The 25,696-nt window shown below is 41.2% G+C and overlaps 1 protein-coding gene and 1 non-coding gene across 2 annotated transcripts in view; both read left to right on the top strand.

Moving 5' to 3' along the window:
* MAML2 (mastermind like transcriptional coactivator 2) overlaps positions 1 to 20,644 on the top strand; it is a 346,468-nt gene extending 325,824 nt beyond the window's left edge. The window contains exons 3-5 of the mRNA XM_042958055.1: positions 8,488 to 8,691; positions 13,800 to 13,911; positions 17,534 to 20,644. Of these exons, the coding sequence (XP_042813989.1) occupies positions 8,488 to 8,691; positions 13,800 to 13,911; positions 17,534 to 18,549 (1,332 nt within the window). The 3' untranslated portion in view covers positions 18,550 to 20,644. The remainder of the gene's footprint in view (positions 1 to 8,487; positions 8,692 to 13,799; positions 13,912 to 17,533) is intronic.
* On the top strand, positions 3,890 to 4,019 carry LOC122231623. Its single transcript, XR_006208880.1, has one exon. It is a non-coding gene; the product is annotated as a small nucleolar RNA SNORA11 (small nucleolar RNA).
* Positions 20,645 to 25,696: the final 5,052 nt, after the last annotated feature.

The raw sequence follows: 25,696 nt of genomic DNA on the forward strand, positions 1-25,696 counted from the left end.
GGCAAGCTGTGTTTGACCAGTCTTGCCATAGTTTGCTGACTCTTCAAATAGAAGACAGGCAGCCTGAAGACAGGAGTGTTTTATCCCTTCAGTCTTTGGGTTTGGAAGTTGTTTCCTGGACGATTTCCCGGTAATTGTTTTCTGGTCATTGTTGTTGTGTCAGAACTATTCAATTATTTTAGCCACACAGAGCCAGCTCACTATCTGTGCCCCAAGTAAATAACTTAGTGGGGCTGCCAGCTTGCAGGGAATCTGAAATGGTTAAGGCAACTTGTTTCTCAGGCATAGAGATAAATAAATGGCTTCATAAGTAGACAGTTCAGAAGATGAATAGCCTGGAAGAACAGTTGAGCAGTTAGTTCATTGAGACAGGGAAAGAAGAGGGCAAGAGAGAAGGGGGGTGGAGAGAAAGATTGATTGAATAGCAAACCCGTTTATGAGATCTACTGTACAAACTTGCCCAGCTGGGTACTTTATCTTGAATTTGTTTTGCAAATTGCAGATGCCTAGCTCTGGAAGCCAAGAAAAAGAAAGGGCAGTCATCCCACGCCAAAATACTCTCATGGATCCCAAGTAACTTACATTACTTCATTTTTGTGGGGGGGGGGGGAATCATTATATGTCCCCTTCCAAAATAAGTTCAGAAAAACAGAGAGCCGTTTTACCCAGATGCCCAGAAGAAGACAAATATTTTTTAGAGTGTTGTTTTTTTTTTTTTCCTTTTAATATTAAGAGAACAATACCTGCTTGGTAACTTGGCTTGCTTTGTGAAACTTACCATGTCGCACTGTTCAGCGCATTAACAGTAAAAATGGCTGAATTCAATGAGTCTTAGTATTTCAACATATTTCAATGAAACCAGGGATATTTTTATTTGCTGCTTTAGGATGTATCTAGGTGGACACTGTTCTACCTTTTGCTGAAATCAATCCTGCTTGACAGAGACTTTGCATTGTATTAAATGAAAGAAAGAGGTAATCACAGCATTTTTATTAACATCTTTTAGAAAGATCTCTCACGTGTTAAACATGACTTACAAAAACATTTTATCAAAGTAAGACACAGTGGCCATGCCTATCCTCTTGATGTTGGTTACTAAGATTTACAAGATTGGTTTCATACAGTGTCTTTACATTTTTATCCCTGAAATATTAAAGAAGAGGTTTTGGCGAAAGAGCTGTTATGGATAGAAAAGTGGAATTTATTTCTAATTTTTTTAATTTGGACATTTTTTTCAAAAGGACCTCAACCTAGCTTTGAGAGAAATAGAGTTAATAGCAGGAAGAACAAGTCATTTGCCCCTTAAGGAAAGGGGTGCCCATTTACAAGAGTTCAAGTATCTCCTTAATTTTCCACCAGGTCTTGTAGACATAGTTTATCTCCTTGTTGAGTTAGTGCTTCCTGTAGTAATTCATGGACATGATACTAAGTCAACAAAGTAACACGTTTGGGAAAGCATTCTTTTACCATATTTTCCCATTAAAACATGCTTCCAACTTCCTATGAATGTAAATCAACTTCACATGTTTGGATTGCCTTTGGCATGACAAACTGGTTTCGTCATCACACACCTGATTTACCAATGGTTTTCTAACATCCTTGAGACCATTCTGGAAGATAAATTTTCCATCAGCAGTCCAGCTGGAAACTTGAAAGTATAGACGAGCTGCAAGGTTTTTCAAGTAGGCTACATGGACTTTGATCTCCAAGGCATAGAAGAATGCATGATACATAGTAGATGCTGAACAAATAATTGCTGAATAAATGAATCATTGAAGAATGAAGATAACAATTCTAAAGATATAGCTTAATTATTGGGAGAACTTTATTAAAAGAATACGGATATGCTTTTATTGGCCTGGCAGTCCTATGCTAGATGAAAAGAAGGATCAAGAAGCTTTAACCATATCTCAACACTCTAATTCAGTGGCTTAACTAATACTATAACAGGACTTTTTTTTTTTTAATTTTTTTTTTCAACGTTTATTTATTTTTGAGACAGAGAGAGACAGAGCATGAACAGGGGAGGGGCAGAGACAGAGGGAGACACAGAATCTGAAACAGGCTGCAGGCTCTGAGCGGTCAGCACAGAGCCCGACGCGGGGCTCGAACTCACGGGCCAGCCCGATGCGGGGATCGAACTCACGGGCCGTGAGATCATGACCTGAGCTGAAGTCCCAAAGTCGGACGCTTAACCGACCAAGCCACCCAGGCGCCCCTATAACAGGACTTTAAACTCTTAAACACACACACACACACAGATGTGAAAAACTTTAAGTGCATATTCAATGTACATGTATATTAAATCCCAGAAGAATAGGATCAGAAGCCTAATTTGTTGGTTAGCATCAAATACTAACCTAGAAACAGAAAACACACAGACACAAAATGAAAGATCATTCAAATTCAGGATTTGAACCAATCACGTGGCTATTGTTTGCTATTAAATCAACTCTGAACACCAGTTTCTCTAGGAAACTGGGTTTTCTGTCATATAAAAGATAACATCAATGGAAGTGGCCCAATTCATTCACAATCACACGCACGTGTGCGCACACACACACACACACACACACACACACACTTTTCATCGATAGGCTGAGGGTGTGCCATTTTTACCACGGCCTTCACAAGTTCACAAGCTCTTAAGGATAAAATGAGCGTTGAGATAGAAACAGATTGATTTCTATTAGGCCAAGGTCTACGGGAATGAATGTAAGGCAAAGAGCGAGGCCGAATCTGGAAATCAAAGCCGACGCATCAGAACATATTTTTCTTTCAAAATATTATATGTACTAAAGTTTGCACAACATCTTGGCAATGACAGCAAGCCTGTGTAAGGAGGTGTTTCGTGTTTCCTCACTAACATAAGGGCAAAAGAATGTAGCAGCAGCCAAATATTACTTCAATCATGAACTGAAGGCATGTGTATGCTAGAGTACATGATAAAGCCTGTAGGCCAGAAGCAATGAGGCTTCAAAATCTTTTACAAAATTCCAAAAGAGAGCTTATCTCTTATTTTTATATCCTTTGGTATTGTAAAGGAATGAAACTAAATTTAGCACAGTCCATCTGTTTGATTAGAGAAAGGAACATAGTTACATTTTCTTGGTATGCAGATCTTTTCTGAATCTTAGAAGGGGCTAGTTTTCCAGATTTCACTGGAACTTATTTTGAAGTTCGCTAATTTTGCCAACACTAAGCACTCTGCCCACCTCTTTCTCTGCATTTGTCCCCTTTCTAAAAATTTTTTAATGTCTAGAAAATAGAAAACTGCCCAGCATCCAGGAGGTAGTCAGTAAAATGTATCAGATTCCCTCATGGACGGATGGCTGCATAGGTGACTAGACTAGGCCACTAGAAGGTCTGCAACTTAATCTTGAAGCACTCGTGGGTATCATACCACCTGATGGAAGTCATTGTGCACTGCATCGTGCTGTAGGAAATTTCAGGTTCATGGGGTACGTAGTGTGTGCACCTTAGATTCCCAGATAAACTATAAGCCAGAGATCTGAATCTCAAATGCCTACATGAGCCAGGCAAGCAATAGAAATGAGGAAAATGGGGGGTACCTGGGTGGCTGAGTCGGTTGAGCATCCAAATTCGGCTCAGGTCATGATCTCATGGCTCGTGAGTTTGAGCCCCACATCAGGCTCTGTGCTGACAGCTCGGAGCCTGGAGCCTGCTTTGGATTCTGTGTCTCCCTCTCTCTCTGCTGCTCCCCTGCTTGCACTCTGTCTCTCTCTCTCTCTCTCAAAAATAAATAAACATTTAAAAAAAATTCAAAAATGAGGAAAATGGGCAGATACAATAAAATAAGAAATACTGGGAACTGTGGCCCATGGAGAAGCACAAGGGCCAATTTATGTTTCAAATATGATGGGAGCACAGGGTGTGCTCAGAGCAGGGGGCCTGCAGAAATGGCTCCGCTGTTTATAACACACCCAACAGCAATCTGGGTTCATTATGAAAAGGGGCACAAAATGTGTGGCCTTCCTATGAACAGATACCCTACACGTGTCCCACCCTGCACCTCCATGTGGCTCTGGGCAGGACTGGCAGCCTAAGTCTTTGTAGGCCTCAATCCCGGAGGCAGAAACTCTGAGAGTGAGCATGAGAGTAGGCAGGGGCTGGAGGGCAACCCTCCCACAGGACCCGAGCCGCAGCATCAGGGCTAGGAAGGGGCCCCCTGGGAACCGCTGGTGCAGCCCCAGGTTGGCAAACGTTTACTTTCCTCTTGCACGGAGGTACCTGAAATACAAGGCTCCCAATAGCAGCTGACCAGAGGATGAACTCCTCTGCGGCCTGAGAGCGCACCACGAGACCAGCAAGATGAGGGTGCAGAGACTCATCACCCAGAACCAGAACCAAGACCCCCAGGAACAGAAGGCTCGGTTCTTGAAGGCCGTGGATGACAGGTTCACGAAGATGGGTGTGGATATGGCCGAGGAACCTGCCAGGGCCCAGAGGAGCACCCAGAGAGCATCAGGGAGGAGGCTCTGATCGGAAGGTGGAGCCAAGACGACATACAGGGGGAGCCCCTGACCTGGGACAAGGAGCGAGGTTTTGCTGATCCCTGAGCCAGATCCAAGCGGTGCCTTCTGAATAGCACCCGTGCCAACAGGGGAGGCACTTGGAGAGCTGGCGTCAGCGGTGAGTGGCACCAATGATGGGGACAGCACCAGCTCCACCATCCAGACCAGAAATGCTGCGAGAGCGAGTGCCAACTTCTGCCGGATCCCACAATGCTGATGATCCGCGGCAGAACAGCTCACCACGCCAGAGCGCCTCCACAGAGCCCCTCTTAACACAGCTCTCTAGGCAGCTTCTCCCTGCCCATCCAAGATGGCATGCAAGGCGAAGCTGTCTTTGCCCTTCCTGCTTTTGTCGCGTTTTCATGTTTTGGGTATCAGTGTTCAAGTTGCAAAATGAAAAAAAAAAAAAAAGCTAAGCTAAACTAAACTCAACCAAGATGGGAGCTAAACACACTGCCTCCACAATCCAAGTACGCTTACGGCACAAGCTCCATCACAAAGATAATTGTGTCTAAAACATCTCTGGCCTATACAAAACAATAAGTAAGTAAATAAGAAAAGTACTAATCACTAAATTTAACAAAGTACCTCCTAAGTGCCTCGGACTGTTCTAATTTCGTCTGGTTTCATTTTCTGCCGTTAGTGTCATTACTTCTAATTTATGATGGAAGAAATGAAGGCACGGTACTTAGTGCATGTATACTGACTGCACTATTAATAAATAATTGGATGGTAAGAAATAAAAACCAGCACGGAGAAAAGCCAGGTGTCAGGGCCCCGGGCCAAGGCCCTAACCCAGATGAAGGAAGCACCCTCCAAAAGACCTTCCATCGGAGGATAGCACTCGGTTCCTCTTCTGACATCACCAGGTAGAAGGATAAAAGTCGTTCCCTGAGTCTGTCCGTAGCTCCATCTCGACGATGTAGCTGACCTCTGCATGTCTGGAAGGGTCAACGCAGAACAACTTCCTGCAATCTGCAAGGCCTGACTTCCTTGCTTCACAACAAACAAACAAACAAACAAGACGACTGCTCCCGTGTGTTGAAATAATGCAAACAATTATAAGCAGCTGCTGCTTATGAAGTGCTGACTCTGTGCTCGGTATTATTGGCCTTGTATTATTTCCTCTAATTCTCACAGGGACCCTAGGAAGTCGGCACTGTTATTGTGCCCACTTTCCAGACAAGGAAATTGAGGCTAGTGGAGGCAAATTAACTTCTCCCAGATCACACAGCTAATAAGTGCCAGAACGGGGAAATGAATTACAGCAGGCTCATCTGCGGACCTCATGATCTGGAGCACTGTGTGGCCATGCAAAGAAGGCTGAGAAGAAAAATGCATTGAATTTTTCTATGCATGTTTGTCAACCGGGTGTTTTTTTTTTAGCACAAAAGCTTGCACTAAACTTCACATTATTATAGAAAAGAGCAGATGATTTCGATTCTGGTTGACAGTGGAGAGTGGAGGGCCAACCACTGTCTCCACTATATTCTCTCTCACCCTGATTTCCTCTGGCATCACTTCTGGTCATCTTTCTCTGACCCCACCTTTTTCTCCCTGTCGCGGGCTCTGCTTCCCTCTCAGTAGTGTGGGTGGGCCAATGATTCAACACTCAGTCCTCCAGATACTTCCTTTTCCACCTGCCCTCCGAGAGCCCTCAACCCACAGATCTTCATCTACTAGCATTGTGGTAGTGACCCTCTGCGCTAGTCTCCAGACCCACATCCCTAGTGGCTTGTAGGACACGTGGGTTGAACATTTTCCCCCAAGACCCAAGAGGGGTTTAACTTCGAGAGGACCGGGCATTGTGTGCGGACGTGTTAGAGGATGGTTTTTTGCACAGAGGATGTGCCTGCCTCCGAGATGGCTCCCCTTATTTTTAGTTAACTGGTGAGGAGGACTGCCCCTCTCCCAGACCCGACAGCCCTGCCCTTCTGTCCAACACACTGCCTTCCACGTGCCTGATTGAGGGTGCAGGGGGTGTTCAATAAACACTTGCTACATGGACAGGTGGGTTTGCAAAGTTTTGAAGTATAAGCACCTTCTTCTTCAACACTGCTCATCTTAGCTGAAAGACAATTGGTATAGTGATTGAGAAAGAGAGTTCCGGACTCAGACACACCTGGCTTCAAATCTTCCTCAACTACTCGCAGCTGTGTGATCTCTGAGCTCAGGTTTCTCATCTGCAGAACTGGGACGATAAAACTAGCTCTTGCTGGGGCGCCTGGGTGGCTTGGTCGGTTAAGCGTCTGACTTCGGCTCAGGTCATGATCTCACAGTCCGTGAGTTCGAGCCCTGCATCGGGCTCTGTGCTGACAGCTCAGAGCCTAGAGCCTGTTTCAGATTCTGTGTCTCTCTCTCTCTCTCTCTCTCTGCCCCTCCCCTGTTCATGCTCTGTCTCTCTCGGTCTCAAAAATAAATAAACGTTAAAAAAAATTAAAAAAAAAAACAAAAACCAGCTCTTGCTCATTGTTTCCTTCGGAGGATTCAATGAGATAAATCACGTAGCACACTCAGCACAGTGCCTGGCTTATAATAAGGCTCAGTGCATGGTCATCTTTAAGATTATTTCGTATCGCTTTGCTTTTGAAGAGGTGGGCAAGCTCTGTAGCCCCAGGGATTACTAAAGCGAGGCCAAGTTTTCTACATCCCCAGGCTGTGGGCTGGTGGCTTTTGTTTTTGTTTTTAGTTCAGTAGATAACTAAAGAAAAAGAGGGAGGTAAAAGGGAAGACACTTTCCACAAATGGAGTGTGTGGACCACTCATCAGGCATCACGAGAGTTGCTTTATCTTTTCAATCTCTCGTAACTTCCGACAGTCCAGTTGGAGAATGAACGTTGGGTTTTATTGCTCTCATAATCCACTGTTCCTCAAAGAGCATTTCCTGGATCAACGAGTATTAGAATTACCTGGCCAGGTACCTGATTTGTAGCCTCACAGTTTCTGGAGCAAGGCCAGAGCATCTGTTTCCCCAGTGAATACCATCAAAGTGTGAGGACCTTTGACTTAGTTCTTGTATCATATCTAAGACTCGATTCTGTGCTTTCTTGTATTTTTACATGTAAGCATGTAATTTCCTCCTTAATTGGACACATTCTTCAAGGTGGGAAGAGTCCTTGTAACTCCACCAGTATACAGCTCAGCCTGAACACATCATCAGGAGTTCATGAAAACATTTGACCAGGTTTAGCTCTCTGCCCTGCAAGGCCCTGACTTTGTCAGTGCCTAAAGATTGGTAGAGACCTTGAGTTAGAATGGCAGTTCACCAATACCCAATATTACTAATATACAATGTTGAATTTTTAATTAATACTTTCTCATTGTCGCCTGGCTGGGTGTTCTTTTACTGACTGATACACTGAAATTCCTGGCTTACTTACCAGGGAGCAAAATTAACAAGTCTCTGTAAGGGCAGGTCCCTTCTACGCTCTTCGGAGTGTTTGTAAAACAGAAACTCACAGTTCTTCCTGCCTTGTCACGAAGAGTGGGGCCCCTTCTGACCAAAATGGTTTATTCAAGTTTTGAACCTATGAATTGAAACATAATTTTCGTTGCAGGATCAGCAATGATATGTGCTAACTTTAAGGAAAAGGAAGAACTTGTTACTTTATGATGTGTTTGTTCCTGAGCAATTGAGAGGTTTGCCATATGTTTTTATGGTAGTTTTCTTTGAGGTTCCATAAACGCCTTCTGGAATGTGGAGCGTCCACCATTAGAGTCGTATGGGAGCTTTTCCAGTGCCCTAATGTCATTAACCCTGCTGCTTTGGTTGCCGTAATATGCATTTATTTCTCTTGCATTTAGAAAGCAATTCTCTGATCCCCAACCCATTTAACCATGTTTGATCTTAACAAGATGAAAAATGTTTGGAATCTAAGCTTATGATCTTTGTGCTACATTTTTGTTTCTTCTAATTCACAGTAGCTTCCCCCACCCCCCTTCTCTTCTTTAGGATCAACACTCTGTGGTAGGCCAGAGCATAGGCCCCAGTCCAAGTCCCAACCCCTGCTCAAATCCAAACACCGGAAGTGGTTACATGAACTCCCAGCAATCACTGTTGAATCAGCAATTGATGGGAAAGAAACAGACTCTACAGAGGCAGATCATGGAGCAGAAACAGCAACTTCTCCTCCAGCAGCAGATGCTGGTTGATGCGGTAAAACTTTCTCCTAATTTCTTCCTGCACGTACCTATGGGCCTAACAGGGAATTCGTTGTTGCCCCTTTCTATTTACTGCCCTTTTCTCTGTGCCTACTTCGGTGATAGCAACAAGGGTGTCCTGGCTATAAGAGAGGCTAATTCTATACAGAAGTTAAAGTGCTATGGGGAAAAAAACAAAACAAAGCTTGATTTACCAGCTGCTGGACAGTTGAAACGCAGGGCACCCCACCTCACTAGCCCTGCCCAGCCTAGGAATGTTAAGAACTACCACCGTGGGTATTTGAATCAGGCAAAAGGAATCATTCTTGTGCTACTGCCCTGAGGGGCAGAAGTAGTGGACAGAACTTGAATCAGCTCGAATCCCAACTGATTTTAGAGATAGAAGCGGTTCAAAAACAGTTGTGAAAGCCAGCATGGAGTTTCAGACCTTAAGATTTGGCTTCCAACATAAAGCATCTCAGAATGGAAGATATATTCCCAACTTCCACCATATCTAAGTGGCCTTAAAGAAAGGGCAGGTGGTTATTTCCCAATCATTGCCCAAGCTTTAACCCTGCTTCACTATTTATCTGCTGTCCCTTCCGTATCCTCAGACATACATTCGGGCACTGGTTCAAACCTTTCCCACCTCCGAACAACAAGCCCCGTCTCCAAGCTTCATTCTCTCCCTTCAAACAATATGGCTAAATGAAGGAAAAAAAAGGGCAAAGTTAACCATCTACAGGTTAATAGAGCCAAGGTCTACAAGAATGTGAAAAACCAAATAAAAAATATTTATGCTCAAGGAGCTTTGTAGTAAAAGTCAGAAATCTAGGGCGTGATAAGCACTATAATTCATTCAGTAAATATTAACTAAATTTCAGTCAGAAAACAGCTATAAACAAGACAGACCCTGTCTTTGTCCTTAAGGAGCTCAGAGCCCACAGGATGTCAAATAAATAGGCAATTGTAGGGCATGTGATTAAATGCTATGATGTGGGAAGTACATCAGAGAGGAAATATGTCTACTGAAGATCTGAAGCTGACATAGGAGATGGGGGAAGGAGAAGGAGGATATTCAAGACAGAAGAATCAGCATATTCAAAGACTCAGAGACAATAATGTATACTACATATCACATTCGATGTGAGGCATAGAATATGCACAAGGATTAGCAAGTAATAGTCAAGGAGGCCAGAGAGGCCAGAGAGCCAGAGGATAGAGCTTGATACATCAGAATTTACACTGTCTGAAAAGCAATGGAGAGGACTTTAAACAAGGGAACACTAGACTCAGATTTACAATAAAATATAAACAGGGTAAGGGAAAATGTAATGGAAGAAAGGTAAAATCCAGCCAGGAGAGATTAAAGAAAGTCTCTGAGAAGATGCAAAATTTGACTTTGACTTTGACTTTGAAGGACTGTAGAATTCTGATGAATACAGTAGGTAGCGTCCGCCATTCCAACATGAGATTGGGCCAGACACCAAAAGGTACAGCCTCGGTGTATATTTGTTGGTGGCTTTGAGATTGTAAGATTGTATTATGAACTATTTAATACATAATGAAAAGTATAAATAATCACATAATCATTTATTATTTTTAAAGAATGACAAATGGAAAAAGTCTGGAGTCCAGAGCATGTGAGAAGTAGTGAGGAATGAGTAAGGAATAGTGAGCACTAAGTTTACAGGTGACCCTGAGTATTGCCCTAAGGTATAAGATGAAGGGGTGATACTGACTGGATCACAAAGTGACACAACTGATTTATTCTATAAATCTTCCAGAAGTTTTCAAAACTCTACCTGTCCCATGTACTCTCTCCCTTTTTTGATCTTCATCAACTACATAGCTTGAAAACAAGGGCTATAGAAGAGGAAAACATACAATCTAAGATTGACACACTGGGCGCTCTTTTCATTATTCCCACCAGTACTACTAATGTGTTGAATTACAACATGCAAAGTTTGAATTTCTGGATTTTCAGCTCTGATTAAAAGGCACCATGAGGGTCTTGTCCTGGCACTGGCCTACCTCTCATTGGACTCCAGTTGAATCACCACTGGGACAGGTGCAAAAGGCATCGGCATAAGCTGTGAGAGATGAATGACAATGAGCTGTTGGTTTTGTGATTTTTATAAACCTTTCACATTTCTCTTTGTTTGGATGCCATTGACAGTGCCTGTGCTTTTTAGCATATCCAGGAAGAAATAGTCTTTGATACCGCTTTTCATTAGCATATGCTTTGTAGTCCTTTCCCGTCAGTTGGCAAGGCCAGAAAGGCGCCTAAATTGAGACATTTTCTCATGAATGTGTGTTATCCTTACTCTCCATTATTCTCCCACCAATGAAGAAGAACAAAGAGGAAAGATGAGTAGTACTTAACACAATGGGCATCACAATAACCAGTGCAGTTTGTGTACCTACTGTGTGCCAGGCGCCATGCTGAGCTTTTACAGAAGTAGAGGATTAATCCTTATAACCAGAGTACAAGGGAGGTCGTAGCATTATCTGCATTTCACATTTTTGAGATGACAGTACCAAAGCAGGACAGATGAGTGCAACAGCATTTATTTCTTTGGTAGGTTTTTAGGTCCAAGTTATTGGGTTGAGTTATAGGGTCCATGTCCATGAGATATGAGTGGATAAGTTACATTTCATGTTGCACAGAAGTAATCTCGGGGATGACCTGTGAGTTTACACTTACACAGAATGGGAACGTGCTCCTTTTGCACGGAATGGGCATGGAAACAGTCTGGTCTTTACTACTCCTCAGCAGGAAGTGACAGACAAAATGGCAGTTCCATGATAGTCCATACACAAGGCCATTGAGTCTAACTCATTTGTGAACAAGTAGTTTAAGTAACTCAAGCTTCCAGAGATGTATTGTTAACCCTTTGAACAACCTAATAGCTCCCGTGCAAAAAAAAGTCAGTAAGTAGGTTGAATACACATAAAAATAAGTCCAGATTTGAGATCTAGTCTTCCATGGGGAACCGAGAGCCTGATTCTTTCCCTCTCTCTCTCTCTCTCTCTCTCTTTCTCTCTTTCACACACACACATGCAAACATGTGCGTGAATGTGCAAATCCTGTTTTCTTCAACTTAAACAGCAGAAACACCTAATTCCATAAGAAAAAAAAATGATAGATGCTTTTGAAAAAGAGAAGAATTCAGAAAGTCTCATGCTTGGCAAAAAAATCAAAACTGTCAGCTTGCACAATAGTTTATAACAAGAATGGTTGAACATCACCACATTTGGGTTCATGGAACATCTCAAGCTGTTTCTTAAACATTTAGGGTTTGGGAAAAACCATAAAGAGTTTCACCAACCACTTTTTCCCTTAATTTGTAAACCCATATTTAAAAGAAATGTAATCCATATGTTTCTGATTCATTTACACTTAGCTCATCAAAATTGTGTTTTATACGAATTACTTGATGCCCAAAAACCCTGTGAGTCTTTCAAGTTTTTTTCTTAGAAACAAGAATTTGAACTTAATTTGTTGTTGTTTTAAGGCTATTTTTTTCCTTTATAGTAGATTTGTTCTACTTGGAAGGTTTGGAATTTGATGGGAAACTGAGAAATACATGGTTAAGTGGGATCTAAGTTAGCCAGTTCACATTTGGCTTCCATCTAATTTATCTGTCTACCTTTACAAGGTTTTCTTTTCTATTTATTGACTTTTCTATAATGATATTGTTCTGTCTACCTATGCTGGTTGTGCTTATCTTTGAAAATGGAAGTTGCTTTGGGGTTCATACAAAGTTGCAGTAAAGCAATTCTAAAAACTTCCTGATCCATGCTGAGAAAGAAAAGAACTGATATGACACTCACAGCCAGGCCATTAAAGACATAAACAATCTTACAGAAAACTAACCTTAGATGGGGTTATTCTGAGACCACGATAAAATGAGACAAAATAGGCCACTTCATAACTTTGTCTAACTATAGACACAAGGCCATTGAGAAACCCACAAAAATACCAACCTACTTTTTGCTAAATGAGTGATGGCCACTTCTTTACTCAATGATGGAATCAACCTCCCTTTCTGACAGCTTACAATCTAGAACAAATCCTCGCTTCCTTAGACCCTCCCTAAATCACCCAAGCAAAGCCCAAATCCTATAATAGCTTCTTGCTAACATACTAGTACCAAGACACCACTTGGACCCCCATGATGTGCATTCTCCCTCACTGCAATGAGAAATAAACCCAGTAGGTGTGTTCCTGGCGGTCTTTCGCTAAAGGCATTGATAATACAGAAAGAATGTGCCTACTTCCTCTTTTAGCTCCCAAACTCACCTACCATTAAGAGCTAATGGTGACTGATTCCAGAGGGAAGAAAAGAAAGGGGCCTGGGAAAATTCTGTGCTTTGAGAGAATGGGACACAGAGAAACAGAGAAGCAAGTATTGTATTGTGTGGCAGGAAAAGAGTCCGAGTCTTTGACCCAGGATTCGATTTCTGTTCTCCCATTCTGTGATCTTTGTCAAGTTACATGACCTATGGAAGCTTCCATTTCTTCATTTATTAAGTGGGAATAATCACACCTATCTTCAAGGGTTGTTTTTTTTGGGGGGGCGGGGGGTGGGGAATGAGGTAATGTGCTTATCGTGTCCCTACCAGTACCTGATAGTTATCTCCCGGCATCTCCAGATTTAGCAAATAAAAATACAGGATAACCAAGTGTCCTGTATTTTCTCTGGCAATCCTACTCCTATAGGCTTTCTACACCCTGTGGGACCAGAATTAAATAATAGGTACCATAGCATATCAGACGTGCTACAAAATGAAACCAGAAACACCCTCTCAAGAAGCACAGGAATTTAGTTTTCACTGAAATCTAATTGCAAAATAAAGAAAATGAGATTAGTTCCTAGACTCAAAACACACAGTGAATGTTAAGGAGAAGTAGAAATTATACTGCCCTGCAGGAGATTTATGGAAACTGAGAAGACTTGTCTCTGAATTAAGACCTACTAAATAAGGTCTGCGATACACAGCTATGATGGCAAAATTGTTCTTGTAGTCTTACTTTTTTGAATCAACAGTCTGAGAATGTTTGCAAGTGGGAAAGTAAGTACGCGACTTAATATGTTTTCGCTTGTGTTTGTTTTCAAGGAGAAAATTTCTCCACAGGATCAAATCAATAGACATTTGACAAGGCCACCCCCCGATTATAAAGACCAAAGAAGAAACGCAGGCAGCATGCAGCCAACTGCCCAGTATTCTGGTGAGTGTTCTTAAAAACCGGTGAAAATCATTAACTGCAGAAGAAAGAAACTTGTTCCATTTTGATGTTTCCTCCTCTTCCCACCTCATATTGAAATATAACATCTTTCTTAGAATCCTTCATTAGATCCCATTTAACTTTCAGATCAAGACCAAACTGGGTATTTTTTTTGTCCTTCCATCAGTTCTTGATGATTCTCGCCCTGCACTCACCTAGTTCACTGCCCTCCAGAGTACCCCTTAGAGTTCAAAAGAGCTTAACTATTTCCTAACCGCTGTGTTCAACCATTCTGCTCCCAGCAAATATCTGGACCCAGATCATGTAAGGGAAGCAGACATTTCTCCCTCTTGGGACTTGCATCGAGTCCAATCTTCTTGTCTCTGCTTCTGGACTCATCTCTCTGGAACAAATAGTCCTAATTGAAAAGCAAATGAAGATTCATGAAGTCTCGCAAAAAACAAAAAACAAAAAAAAAAAAAAAAAAAACAAAAAACAAAAAACAAAGGTGGACCGCATTGAGGATACAAAGTAAAACTTCCTAATTTTGCTCCATGTAATATAAGTGGTGGGCACTACCACTAAAATCTCTCTGCTCCCTCTCCAAACTCTAAAAGAACCTCTCCTAGACCTAACCCAGACTGTTCCTGCCTTCTCCTATTTAGAATGGATTCAAGTCCCATCTGCCCAGAACTCTGCACTTTCTCATGTAAATTAAGCTTGTCCTCAGTTTTTCCAAGTTCTCTCTATTTTGCCTGTTACCTTCATCTATCCAGGAAGGCATGCAGAAGATTATCTAAAGGAGGTGCCATGAATATTCCTGTTTTTAAAAAATATTTTCTGGTCCTGTTATGCATGGTAATAACTATATTGTACTAATGTATTTAAGCTCTTTAAATGTACCAGGCTGTCTTTCACCACTAAAATTTGGAATGAGATATATGCAATCCACTCTCTAAGATTACTTTGTCTCAGGCCCCAGACTGGATTTTCTATTTGATTCTGTCTCCAAGGTAGTTGAAAGACAAGATGGAGGTTCATTTGGAACATGGCTTCTCAGTGATAATGGCTTATCAGTGGTCATGGGGAAGCTAGGAGCCCTTTGAAATATTCTGAAAAATTCAAGATGCATGTTTGGACTTTTCCCATTCGTATAAAAGAATCTCAAGGATGGTGGTTTCATGGTGGCTGTACCATGTTGTCAGGGATCCAGGTTTCTTTTGTCTTTCCGTTCCACCTTCTTTAACATGTAGCTTCCCTCCTAAGGATGGCCTTTTGGCCACCACACTGCCATCCTTCAGATCCATATTCCAAAAAGAAGGATAAAAGAAGGGAAAAGGTAAAATGGCCTCCCAAATGAGTCAGATTCTCTTTTTAGAATAGGCTTCTTGGGCTCTCACCTAGTAACTTCTACCTTTAGTCAGAATTTATTCATCTGGATCCCTCCATCACCAAGGAAATTTGGAAAATGTGGCTTTTCAGCTGGGCACATTGCTGAAAAATCAAGGGTCTGTTTTTCTAAGGGATACAGGGAGGCTGGATACTTGGTAGGCACCCGCAGATCACTTTCACAGGGCATTTTCCCAAGGGAGGGATCTTGAGCATCCAGTTACTGACCCCTAAATGGTTAAGAACCATTGCTCTAGAGCATTGAACTTCCCATGACTTCTGAGAATGAAATAAACAACAAGCACAACACAAACTCTTTTATCATTTTTTATTTTAATCTCAGTACAGTAAGAATTACCTTGCCCAGATGTTAATATAAGAAGTTATGTATGAAAATCACATGGAACAATTTTAACCACATATTAGGAACTTCTAAATATTAACTGTGATTAATATTTTGTGATCTTTATGGAAATTCTCCCAATTCTGGTACTTGAAAAATACTGCCCTCCTCATAAATCTTCTCAGGGCATATTTTCAAAATAGAGAACACCAGAGGGAATGATTTTTAAAATCTTTACATTTTTTTCCATGGCACTTTCATAGTGTCACTCCACTTCTCATGAAACCTTTAGACCCAACAGGATGTTGCTTACCCTCATCAGCTGTCTGTGAACTCTTTGCTGTTCAAGCATCTCATACCTGACTCTGCTCCCTCTTTATCAAACTCTCACTGCCCTACCAGTGCAGGGCTCTGTGCTCAGTCTGGACATACAAGGAGATACAAGAGACTGATCCTGCCTTCAAGGGGTATGTAGTCTAGTGGAGACATATTTTAAAACAAATAGCAAGGACTTCAGTCTACCCAGCCGTGTGCCATGCTAGCTATCCCCAAGCAGTCAGGGTACCCTAGGGCTACAACTACAGCCATGCTCTCTTCATACACTCCTGTTCTGAGATTTGTATATGTGTCTAATTCTTGTTTTTTAGTATTTCTGATTCTCTGAGTCTCCCTGCATCTCTGCAGGGAGAGTACTTTGAAAGAGTATCTTTCTCCAAGTGACACATGTACTTCAATCTCTCATTAACTCATTCATTCAGTACCAACTGAATACTGTGCGCCATCCACTAGGCTTCGAGAATATGACAGTGAACAAAACAGGTGAAAATGTTTTTCCCCGTGGAACTTATCATCTACAAGGCACTTATTTTCAACTTTTTGGCATACCAGTTTTGCTTCCCAAGATGTTTTCCCAAGATGACTTCAACCAAGTCAGGAAGATTTTAATGTGTTGACTAATCACTATGTGATATGTGGAAGCTCACTATTCGACAGCCTATGATTGATGGTTCTACTTTGGGGTTCTATGGATTTCCTAAGACGAGGGCTAACTAAGTGCTGAATGAAAATTTCAAAGAGCAAATCCTTCTGGAAAAAGCAGGCTAGAATATCCGGGAAAACTTAATGAAGGATCTTAGACCTTGGCCTGAGCCTTGAAGAAAAAGTAAGGCTCAGCAAGTTAAGAAGGGCATCATAGGAGAGGGAAATAGCATGAGCAAAGGTAGCTCAACATACGTGGATAACAATGCAATAGTAACTATACCTCCTGGAGCAGAGGGCTTTCCACATGGAGATAATCAGCGAAGCATGGAATACCTTGAATTCCAGATGTTTAAATAGATGGGAATTTACCCTTTGGACACTTGGGGGCCACTCATGGAAGCTTCTTGAGTGGGGATAATGCAGATGGATAACTGGACATGATTTTCAAGGCCACAGGTTTGGAATATTAATCTAGTAGCCACATATGGGATTCATCCACACTTTCTTATTTGGACCTGAGGTAACCAGAGGCATGGATTTCATAACAGCTGGTTAATCACAGTTGTAGTCTGGTCTCAGAACAGAGTAAAGCCAATTCCGAATGAAAGAAAGATTGACTGTCACCTCTTCTCAAAGACTCCAGAAGAGGAATACAGTAAAATCTAAAAACCAGAGCCATTTTAGTATAGCCTTTTTTTCTAGAATATATAAACTCTTGACCAAGGGATGACCTAAGTGATACTTCCCTTGCAAACTGTTTCACTTCTTTTATATAATACCTGTGATGATTATTTCTCTTTATTTGTCCCTTCACCTGAAAACAGTTTCAGAGTTGATAAGTTATTGCAAATTGCTATAATAGAGGAGATAACCTATGGTTATAAACTAATATAACTGTCTTCTTTTTCTCAGGTGGCTCATCAGCAGTGACTTTAAACTCTAACCAGGCTTTGGCAAACCCAGTTTCAACGCATACCATTTTGACTCCAAATTCCAGCCTCCTGTCTACTTCCCATGGGACAAGAATGCCGTCGTTACCCACAGCAGTTCAGAATATGGGGATGTATGGAAATCTGCCTTGCAGTCAACCTGGCACATACAACGTCACTTCAGGAATAAATCAGTTGACCCAACAGAGAAACCCAAACCAACTGATAGCAAATCAAAACAACCCTCTAATGCCACGGCCACCTGCCTTAGGGGCAAGTAATAATAACAACGTGGCTACTTTTGGAGCTGGACCTGTCAGCAATTCGCAACAATTAAGACCAAATTTAACCCATAGCATGGCAAGCATGCCCGCACAGAGAACATCAAATGTTATGATCACATCCAGCACAACCGCACCAAACTGGGCCTCTCAAGACACAACAACCAAACAACAGGAAGCCCTGAAGTCCACGGCAGTCCGCTTCCCCACAGGTGCACCTGCAGCCTACCCTCCAAATCAGTCCCTGCAGCAGGCAGTCAGCAGCCAGCAGTTTTCCCAGAGGGCAGCGGCCCCTCCTAACCAGTTAACACCAGCAGTGCAAATGAGACCCATGAACCAAATGAACCAAACATTAAATGGACAAACCATGGGTCCACTCAGAAGTCTGAATCTCAGACCCAATCAGCTAAGCACACAGATCTTGACTAATTTGAACCAGTCGGGAACAGGGTTGAGCCAGCCGAGGACAGGCATAAGCCAGCCACCATCTATGACACCAGGCAACTTTCCTTCACCCAACCAAAGTTCCAGGGCTTTTCAAGGAACTGACCATGGCAGTGACTTAGCTTTTGACTTTCTCAACCAACAGACTGATAACATGGGCCCTGCCCTGAACAGTGATGCTGATTTCATTGATTCCTTATTGAAGACAGAGCCCGGTAACGACGACTGGATGAAAGACATCAATCTTGATGAAATTCTGGGGAACAACTCCTAAAGGAGAAGAGAGGGACGATTAATATACTCTAAGCACTAAAAGGCAGTATTTTACGAGGACTCTGTAAAGGCCAAACTCTTGACTTTTAGTTGGATGATATGAAGACACCTTGGCTTAAAAATGGAAGCGGAAAGTAACTGTAGTGCTCGGTTCAAACGCTTGTTTTAAATCTCAACCCTGAAAGTAAAATATTGGGATCACTTTTCCCTGTCTAAACTCCAGGACAGAGTATCCAGTTTGCCCAAACAGAACTGTGATGTTGATGTGTAATTAGTTGTGTAAAATAGGCTTTCCAAGCTCCTTTCCTCCCTGAAAGAAAAGTAATAGACCTTGTAGCTCATTAAACCCCATGTCACACGGAGGTACTAGTTCCAAGCAGCAAGGAACAAATTCCTTAATTTGCTCGAATAGATAGATGGAAGTGTGATTGAATCTTTCCACTCTGTCTTTTCATTTAGTTTCCCTAAGACTTCCAGGGCAGATGGAAATGTTATAGGTTTGTTTGGAGTCACCAGTGTCCTAAGTAGAGAAAAGCCAGAGAAACTAGAGAGCGGCCAGTGGATTATAGAATTTCTTCCCCAGGTTCACCTCTCACTTTGTCAATATTCCTACATATGCTATACTTCAGCAACATGCTGTGTTGAGTGATGAAACAAGATTGCAGGGCTCTCCAACTTTATCTGGGCTTCCACAACCAATTTCTGAATGCATTTCCAAGTCTTAGATACAACCACAACCTGTCCTAATCATACTGAAAGATTAGTGCATCCCTGTTGGCATCAGATTTCACTATTTAAAAAAGAAAACATCCCATTGGACAATGCTATAAAGGAGATTTATTTAGCCCCCAATGACCTGGGGTGTTACCTATTGTGATGATGCCTACTGGTTAGTTTCCTCGCTGAGTGAAATTGAGCCTTGTCTTCCCTGCTTATGTTGATGACCAGAGACAGATTTGTAAGCAAACTGAGATAAGAAAGTATCTTGTTTTGATTGGAGATAAGACACAGAAGGTCCGGACAAGAAATGGTTGGGATGGATGGGTACAATCTATTTCATAGGGTTTGAAGGAAAGCATAATTGAGAGAGAAAACAATCTGTCCTGATTTGGGCACATTGTTTGGGTAAAGAGCTGAATAGAATGTAGCAATCCATACATTCTTTGCTCCCTGACATGATGTGTCTTTACCACATGCTAGATGGACCCTTCATCTCTAAGCCTTCTCCCTCAGGGCTGAGCACTGTATCAAAGAAAGAAGTTTGGTTGAGTCATGTAACCTCAGTGCCCACACACAGACCAGCTGTAAAATCAGGAGAATGTGTGCTGATTCGGATCAGATGAAAAATATTGCTATTATTTTCCTCATTACAGAAGAACATAGGTTATCTTCAGCCTTTTTAGTTATACATCCACATATTCAATCATCAAATGTAATTTAACTGAAGTTGTTTCACAACTAAGTCTTTAAATATCTGTCCTAAAAAGATCATATTTTGAAAGTTCCGCAAAGCCCTCTCTCAATCTTTAAAATGTCTAGACGCACTCTCTTTCTTTTACACAATACCAACATCCCTGGCCCAGAATCTCTTCTGTGCTGGGTTGTAAATATGAATAAATTACTTGTTTTGTAAACTTTTGTAAAGAATATTTTGGTAGAAATACTTAAAACATATTCTTTGGGTTATATTTATACATATGTGAAATAAATATACTATCAAAAGGTTATATTTTATACAAAAAGTAAATTGTTACCTTTTGTATGCTAATATACAAAGTTTTGTATAATATGATGGTTTATTTTTAGCTCTACACTTAAACCATAAGAGGTCAAGTGAGAACTTTTGAAAAACTATCAAGAGGCTTGTTTAGACAAAGTTATATTCTGAAACCTTCATAAGAAAGCATTCCAGGTTTCAATTTTTTCTTTTCTTCCCCTGCTCCCAAAGTCTTTTTTAAACCCATAGTTCTTGTGTCTTATTTGGTTATACTGCTGTGCACATTGTATTGGTTCTTGCTGCATGTGATCTACTGTGTGTTTTCCCATTTTATAAAACAGTGTTTCTCCATGCAAAAAAAAAAAGGAAAAAAAATATGTACATATAAACACTTTTATTTTATGACTCCTCCCTGTTGCTGTATATATCTGCCAGCACGTCCCAGGTACACTCCTGTGATTCAGCTTATTTTTACCCTAACATAAATAGTATGTTTTGTAGTAGCTATCAAATTTAAGAGATAAAGCAATCAGAATGTTTGGATCTTCTTCTATCTTAATGTGAATTTCATAATTAATGTCTATTTATTCAGCTATTCATTAAAATACAGGATTCTTTGGAAAAAAAAAATGGTGTAGTCCATAGTTTCTGTTTTTTGGCAGCCTATTACCAAAGATGACGTAATTTTCCGGAGAGCTGAGATAGTGACAATGTGATAGACATACTGTAGCCAAAACTTTAAGATTTACAACTTAAAAGCTATTGGAATACAATCTCCCATTTATACAAATACCAGACTACTTAATTGTTGGCATTGTTTATCATTCTGACATATTATACAGGAGGTAGAAGGCATTTTCCTTTTTTTTTTTTTTTTTTTTTTTATTCAAAGACTAGAAAGCAATTTAAGCAAATAATTCATTCTTGGCTTTGTGTTAAGCCCAATGAAGATAAATAACTCTGCTCTAAGTGAATGCATTAATACTACTCGCATTACTGTAACTGTACCCATAACTGTAAAGACTTCAACTTGTAAAACAAGTACTTTGTATTGTGTGTAATTTCATGTGTTAAAAAATAGTTTTAAAAAATTCAGAAGTCGTTCTCTTGTATGAAATCATACTTTCAATCACCAGAAATATTGTTGCCGTATCACAGAAAGTTCTGAGAACTATTAATAGTGATGGGCAGATTTATTCTCTGGGAAGCTTCTCATACTAGTGAAATACTGTCTTGTGTCCTTTCAATGTTCTTTAGTTCACTTACAAAGTTTGTATTAAGATCCTATATGCACAGGACTACTCAATACTAAAGAAACAGTCCCTAATTATCAGGCATGGTGGGCCTTTGGGCATTTTTCAGACCAGTCTGAGCAAACACAAGGCCAGGTAAACACAGCCTTGCTGAACATATGTACACATTCCCTCTTGAGAGTCAAAGAGGTTAACAAAAAGATGGGTGGAGGCATGAGAACCCTTCTCACCGAATGTTCTTGCTCCCCTGTGGAAGTATGTTGCTGGGGTTCCATTGTCCATTTCCCCTCTGCCAGAATGGAGGAATAATAAAATTGACATTTTATATAGTCCCTGTCAAATGACTCTGGAAAGTTCAAGAGTAAACAGATAAAATTGACATCAATTAAAAAAAAATACACAAATTAAAAATACACAAATTAAGAGAAAGAAAGGTATAATTCTAGAATTACCTATGAATCCTAGTAGGTACCCATGGAAGTAGACCCGAGGAGAGGAGATGTGAGAGTGAAAAAATCAGGAGCTCCGCTTTTTCCCTGGCTGCAATTGCTAAAGGCAGTTCAAAGTCTTCATTAATTATTAATGTACTTATTTATTTATTTTAGAGAGAGCAAATGCAAGTTGGGGAGGGAGATGGGCAGAGGGAGGGAGAAAGAGAATCTTAAGCAGTCTCCAGGCTCAGTGAAGAGCCCAATGTGGGGCTTGATCCCATGATCCTGAGATCGTGACCTGAGCTGAAATCAGGAGTTGGTCACTCAATCAAGTGAGCTACCCAGGCACCTGGTAAATTAAATTCTTATACATTTTATCTTCTATTTCCATTTTATAGCTCTGTGACTGTGTTTTCTCACCCAGAAAAGGAGAGTGTGGGGTTGAAATAGCTCTTTATTCCTTTTCAACTAGAAACCTCTGATTGATTTTTTTCCAAAGCTAAGTGGAAAATTAACCCCCAAAACCCTCAAATAGCATTATTTTTAAACTAAAGAAATCGCTGTTCAACCTTTTGAAAATCTTCAGGTTATCAGTCAACTTTACTTAACAGAGCAGCAACCTCCTTAATATTGTCATATGAAAAAGAGATTTCATCACAGGAAGCCAGAAGTAGGCTGTCAACAAACAGGCAATGTAGGTGATGTAGGTCCCTGAAGATCACCTACATCTGCATTAAACTCAGGAAGTTTAATGAGTTTAAATGATAGTGTAACATCTTTTAAATATACTTCCTACATTGCTATCATAGAGGAAGTCAGTTCCCTAGTATCAACTCCATTGGCGGCAATAGCATAAAACTAAAATATTGTATCATGAGAATTAACAAAACACACTGACTTTAGATTTTTAAAACCAAATACTGGGGGCACCTGGGTGGCTCAGTTAAGTGCCTGACTCTTGTTTTTGGCTCAGGTCATGATCCCACAGTTGTGGGATCGAATCCCTCGGGCGCCATGCTAAATGTAAAGCCTGCCTGGGATTCTCTCTCTGCTTCTCTGCCCCTTCCCCACTCATTCTCTCTCTCTCTCTCTCTCTCTCTCTCTCTCACTCTCTCTCTCTCTCTCTCAAAAAACAAACGAATGAAGAAAACATTAAGACCAAATGCTGTCGTCACTGCTTTGCAGGCAGTAATGATAAAAGAGGGCTTTTGTTTGTTTACATAAATAGCATTTTAAGTTCTCTTTTAACCAAATTGAAGTTATCTTTAGCTCCAGAATATGCATGAGCATAAAGATGCTTTTTATGATATTTAAGGTTCTTTCAGCAAAAAGGAGTGAAGGAGGAAGGAAAAAAGAAAGAAGAAAAGAATACATGTCAAATGGACTTAGAGAAAGGAATTCACTGGTTGACATAACTGAAAAGTTTACAAGGTAGGTCTGGGTTTAGGCACAGCTGAATCCCACAGGTCAATCATGGTATCAAGAACTGGTTCTTTTCTGTTTCTTTTTTTTTTTTTCCTTATGTTTATTTATTTTTGAGAGAGGGAGAGAGCACAAGCAGGGGAGGGGCAGAGGGAGACACAGAATGCAAACAGGCTCCAGGCTCTGAGCTGTCAGCACAGAGCCCGATGCGGGGCTCAAACCTACAAATTACAAGATCATGACCTGAGCCAGAGTCGGACCTTTTACCAACTGAGCCACCCAGGTGCCCCACTTCTTTTCTGTTTCTTACCTTTGCTTTCCTGTGCCTTGACTACATTCTCAGGCAGGTCTGTCTCTCTTGGTGGCAAGATGGTTGCTAGAAGCTCCAGACTTCTCACGACTCCCAAGTCCAGCATCAACCATATGAAAACTTTTCTTTCAAAAAATCGAGCTTTGCATCTCACAAGCTTTAATTTGGCCAGAGAGATTTGGTGTTCTCATCGGCCAGGCCTGGATCTGATGCCTATCTCTGGAGGCAGAGTTAGTGTTAATACCACCAAACCATACAAACTATGAGTGGGAAAGAGGTGATTTCCCTAAAGAAAATCAGGTTGCTATTGTTGGGGGGGCGGGGGATGATACAAATAAAGAAGGAAAAGAAGAAAGAAAGGGGGGAGTTGGGAGTAGAGGGAGAGAGATTGAAAGAGAGAGAGAGGTATAAAATAAAACCATGAATCTCTACTATCCCTTTCTGGCTGTTCTATTTCCACACACACTGTTTTTCCCTTCTTTTCAAGTTCAAAATGTCACAACCCAAGCACTCACTTCCTCCCCATAAGGAGGCAATCCAAATCTCACCTACTTACTGCATCACCTCCTATTCCATCACACCTAGGTGAGGCAAACTCTTTTCTGCCAGGTCAAGATGAACCAGAAATCTAAGCCCCAAAGATGCTTATCTATTCCCAACATATCCAAGTGGAGAGTGAAAAATATAATGGTAATAATGAGAACTATTTGGAAGAGAAACTAACATGTATAGATCACATCCTTCTGAACCAGAAGAATAAAGGCTATTTTCTCTCTGGGCTTTCAAATGACCCAGGGGAGAGAAGCATTAAAAACTCCCCTCTTTCCTCAGGATGCATGCCAGCTGCATTTTACAATGGGAATAATCACCCCTTCCTCAGGGAGTATATTACATTCGGTGCTGGGGAGGGGCCCAGGGAAGCAGACTTGAGTTCTCAAGTTCCAATCATATCTCCTGCTCCGATTCCCATCTGTTTGGCTTGGCATGCAGTAATTTTAACCTACGATGGAGAATTCAATTTTTCAAAAAGTAGCACTGGTTTTTAGGGAAACAAAAAAGTCCTTTAAATAGTCCAAGTGTCAGAGAGATTTTAATGCAAGGAGTTGGTTACACAGATGATGGATGAGCTGAGAAGCCCAGTAAGGGATGGTGAGGCCATCCGGAGGGGAGCAAAAGCAGGAAGCTGCTACCAGTCCTAGGATGGAAGGACAAAAAGACAGAGGGCCACGATCACTAAGCAGGTGCTGCAACATTCGATGACTTGTCTGGTAGGAACCAGATCAGTGAGGAGTTTCAGTTGCAGAAAAGCTAATCGTGACAGACAGGAAGGAGAAGAAACACAATTCTTCCCCCCTGTGTTCTACCACTCTCCAGGCAACGTGTCTCACTGGCTGCACTCAGCAGGACCTAGCTCACCCATAGGGCTGGGGACCATAGCCTGGAGACTTATGTCTCAGACTAGCAAAGGGCAAGGAATAAATCCGCCAGGCAACAGGCCCAGGTCTGACATGACATGCCGGCAGATTTCTTGATTCTCAGCCATCCTTAGATTGCTGACTTAGGGCAAAAAGTAGATTACTTAGCAAAACCTGATTTTCCTCCCTGCTTTCAGATTCATGAATTTCTATCTAAATTTGTCTATTTGTTATAGAATGGTATCCTTTAGGAAACTTCAATTGCAAGCATTTGAGAACTCAACTACTAGAGGTTTAAAAAAGAAGGTTCTCAAAAACTGGTTTACTGACTCTTGGAAACACATGTTTTTCAAATTGTCTTGTTTATAAAGTTAGGTTATCATTTCCAATAATGTGAAGAGAAAGCATTATATTATTGTATCAGCAAATTTTTGTTCCTTAACGGTACAAAAAATACATAATGATTGTGTCTTACACAATCATCTTGGATTTAATGAAATGCAGTATTTGCCTCATGCAATGAGGGGTCTGAGGTGAGCAGTCCTAACAGTCCAACAAGGCTGTCAGATACCCAGGCTATCTCCATATTCATTTCTGCCA

The sequence above is a fragment of the Panthera tigris genome, chromosome D1, assembly GCF_018350195.1.
Source record: "Panthera tigris isolate Pti1 chromosome D1, P.tigris_Pti1_mat1.1, whole genome shotgun sequence".
NCBI classification, from domain to species: domain Eukaryota; kingdom Metazoa; phylum Chordata; class Mammalia; order Carnivora; family Felidae; genus Panthera; species Panthera tigris.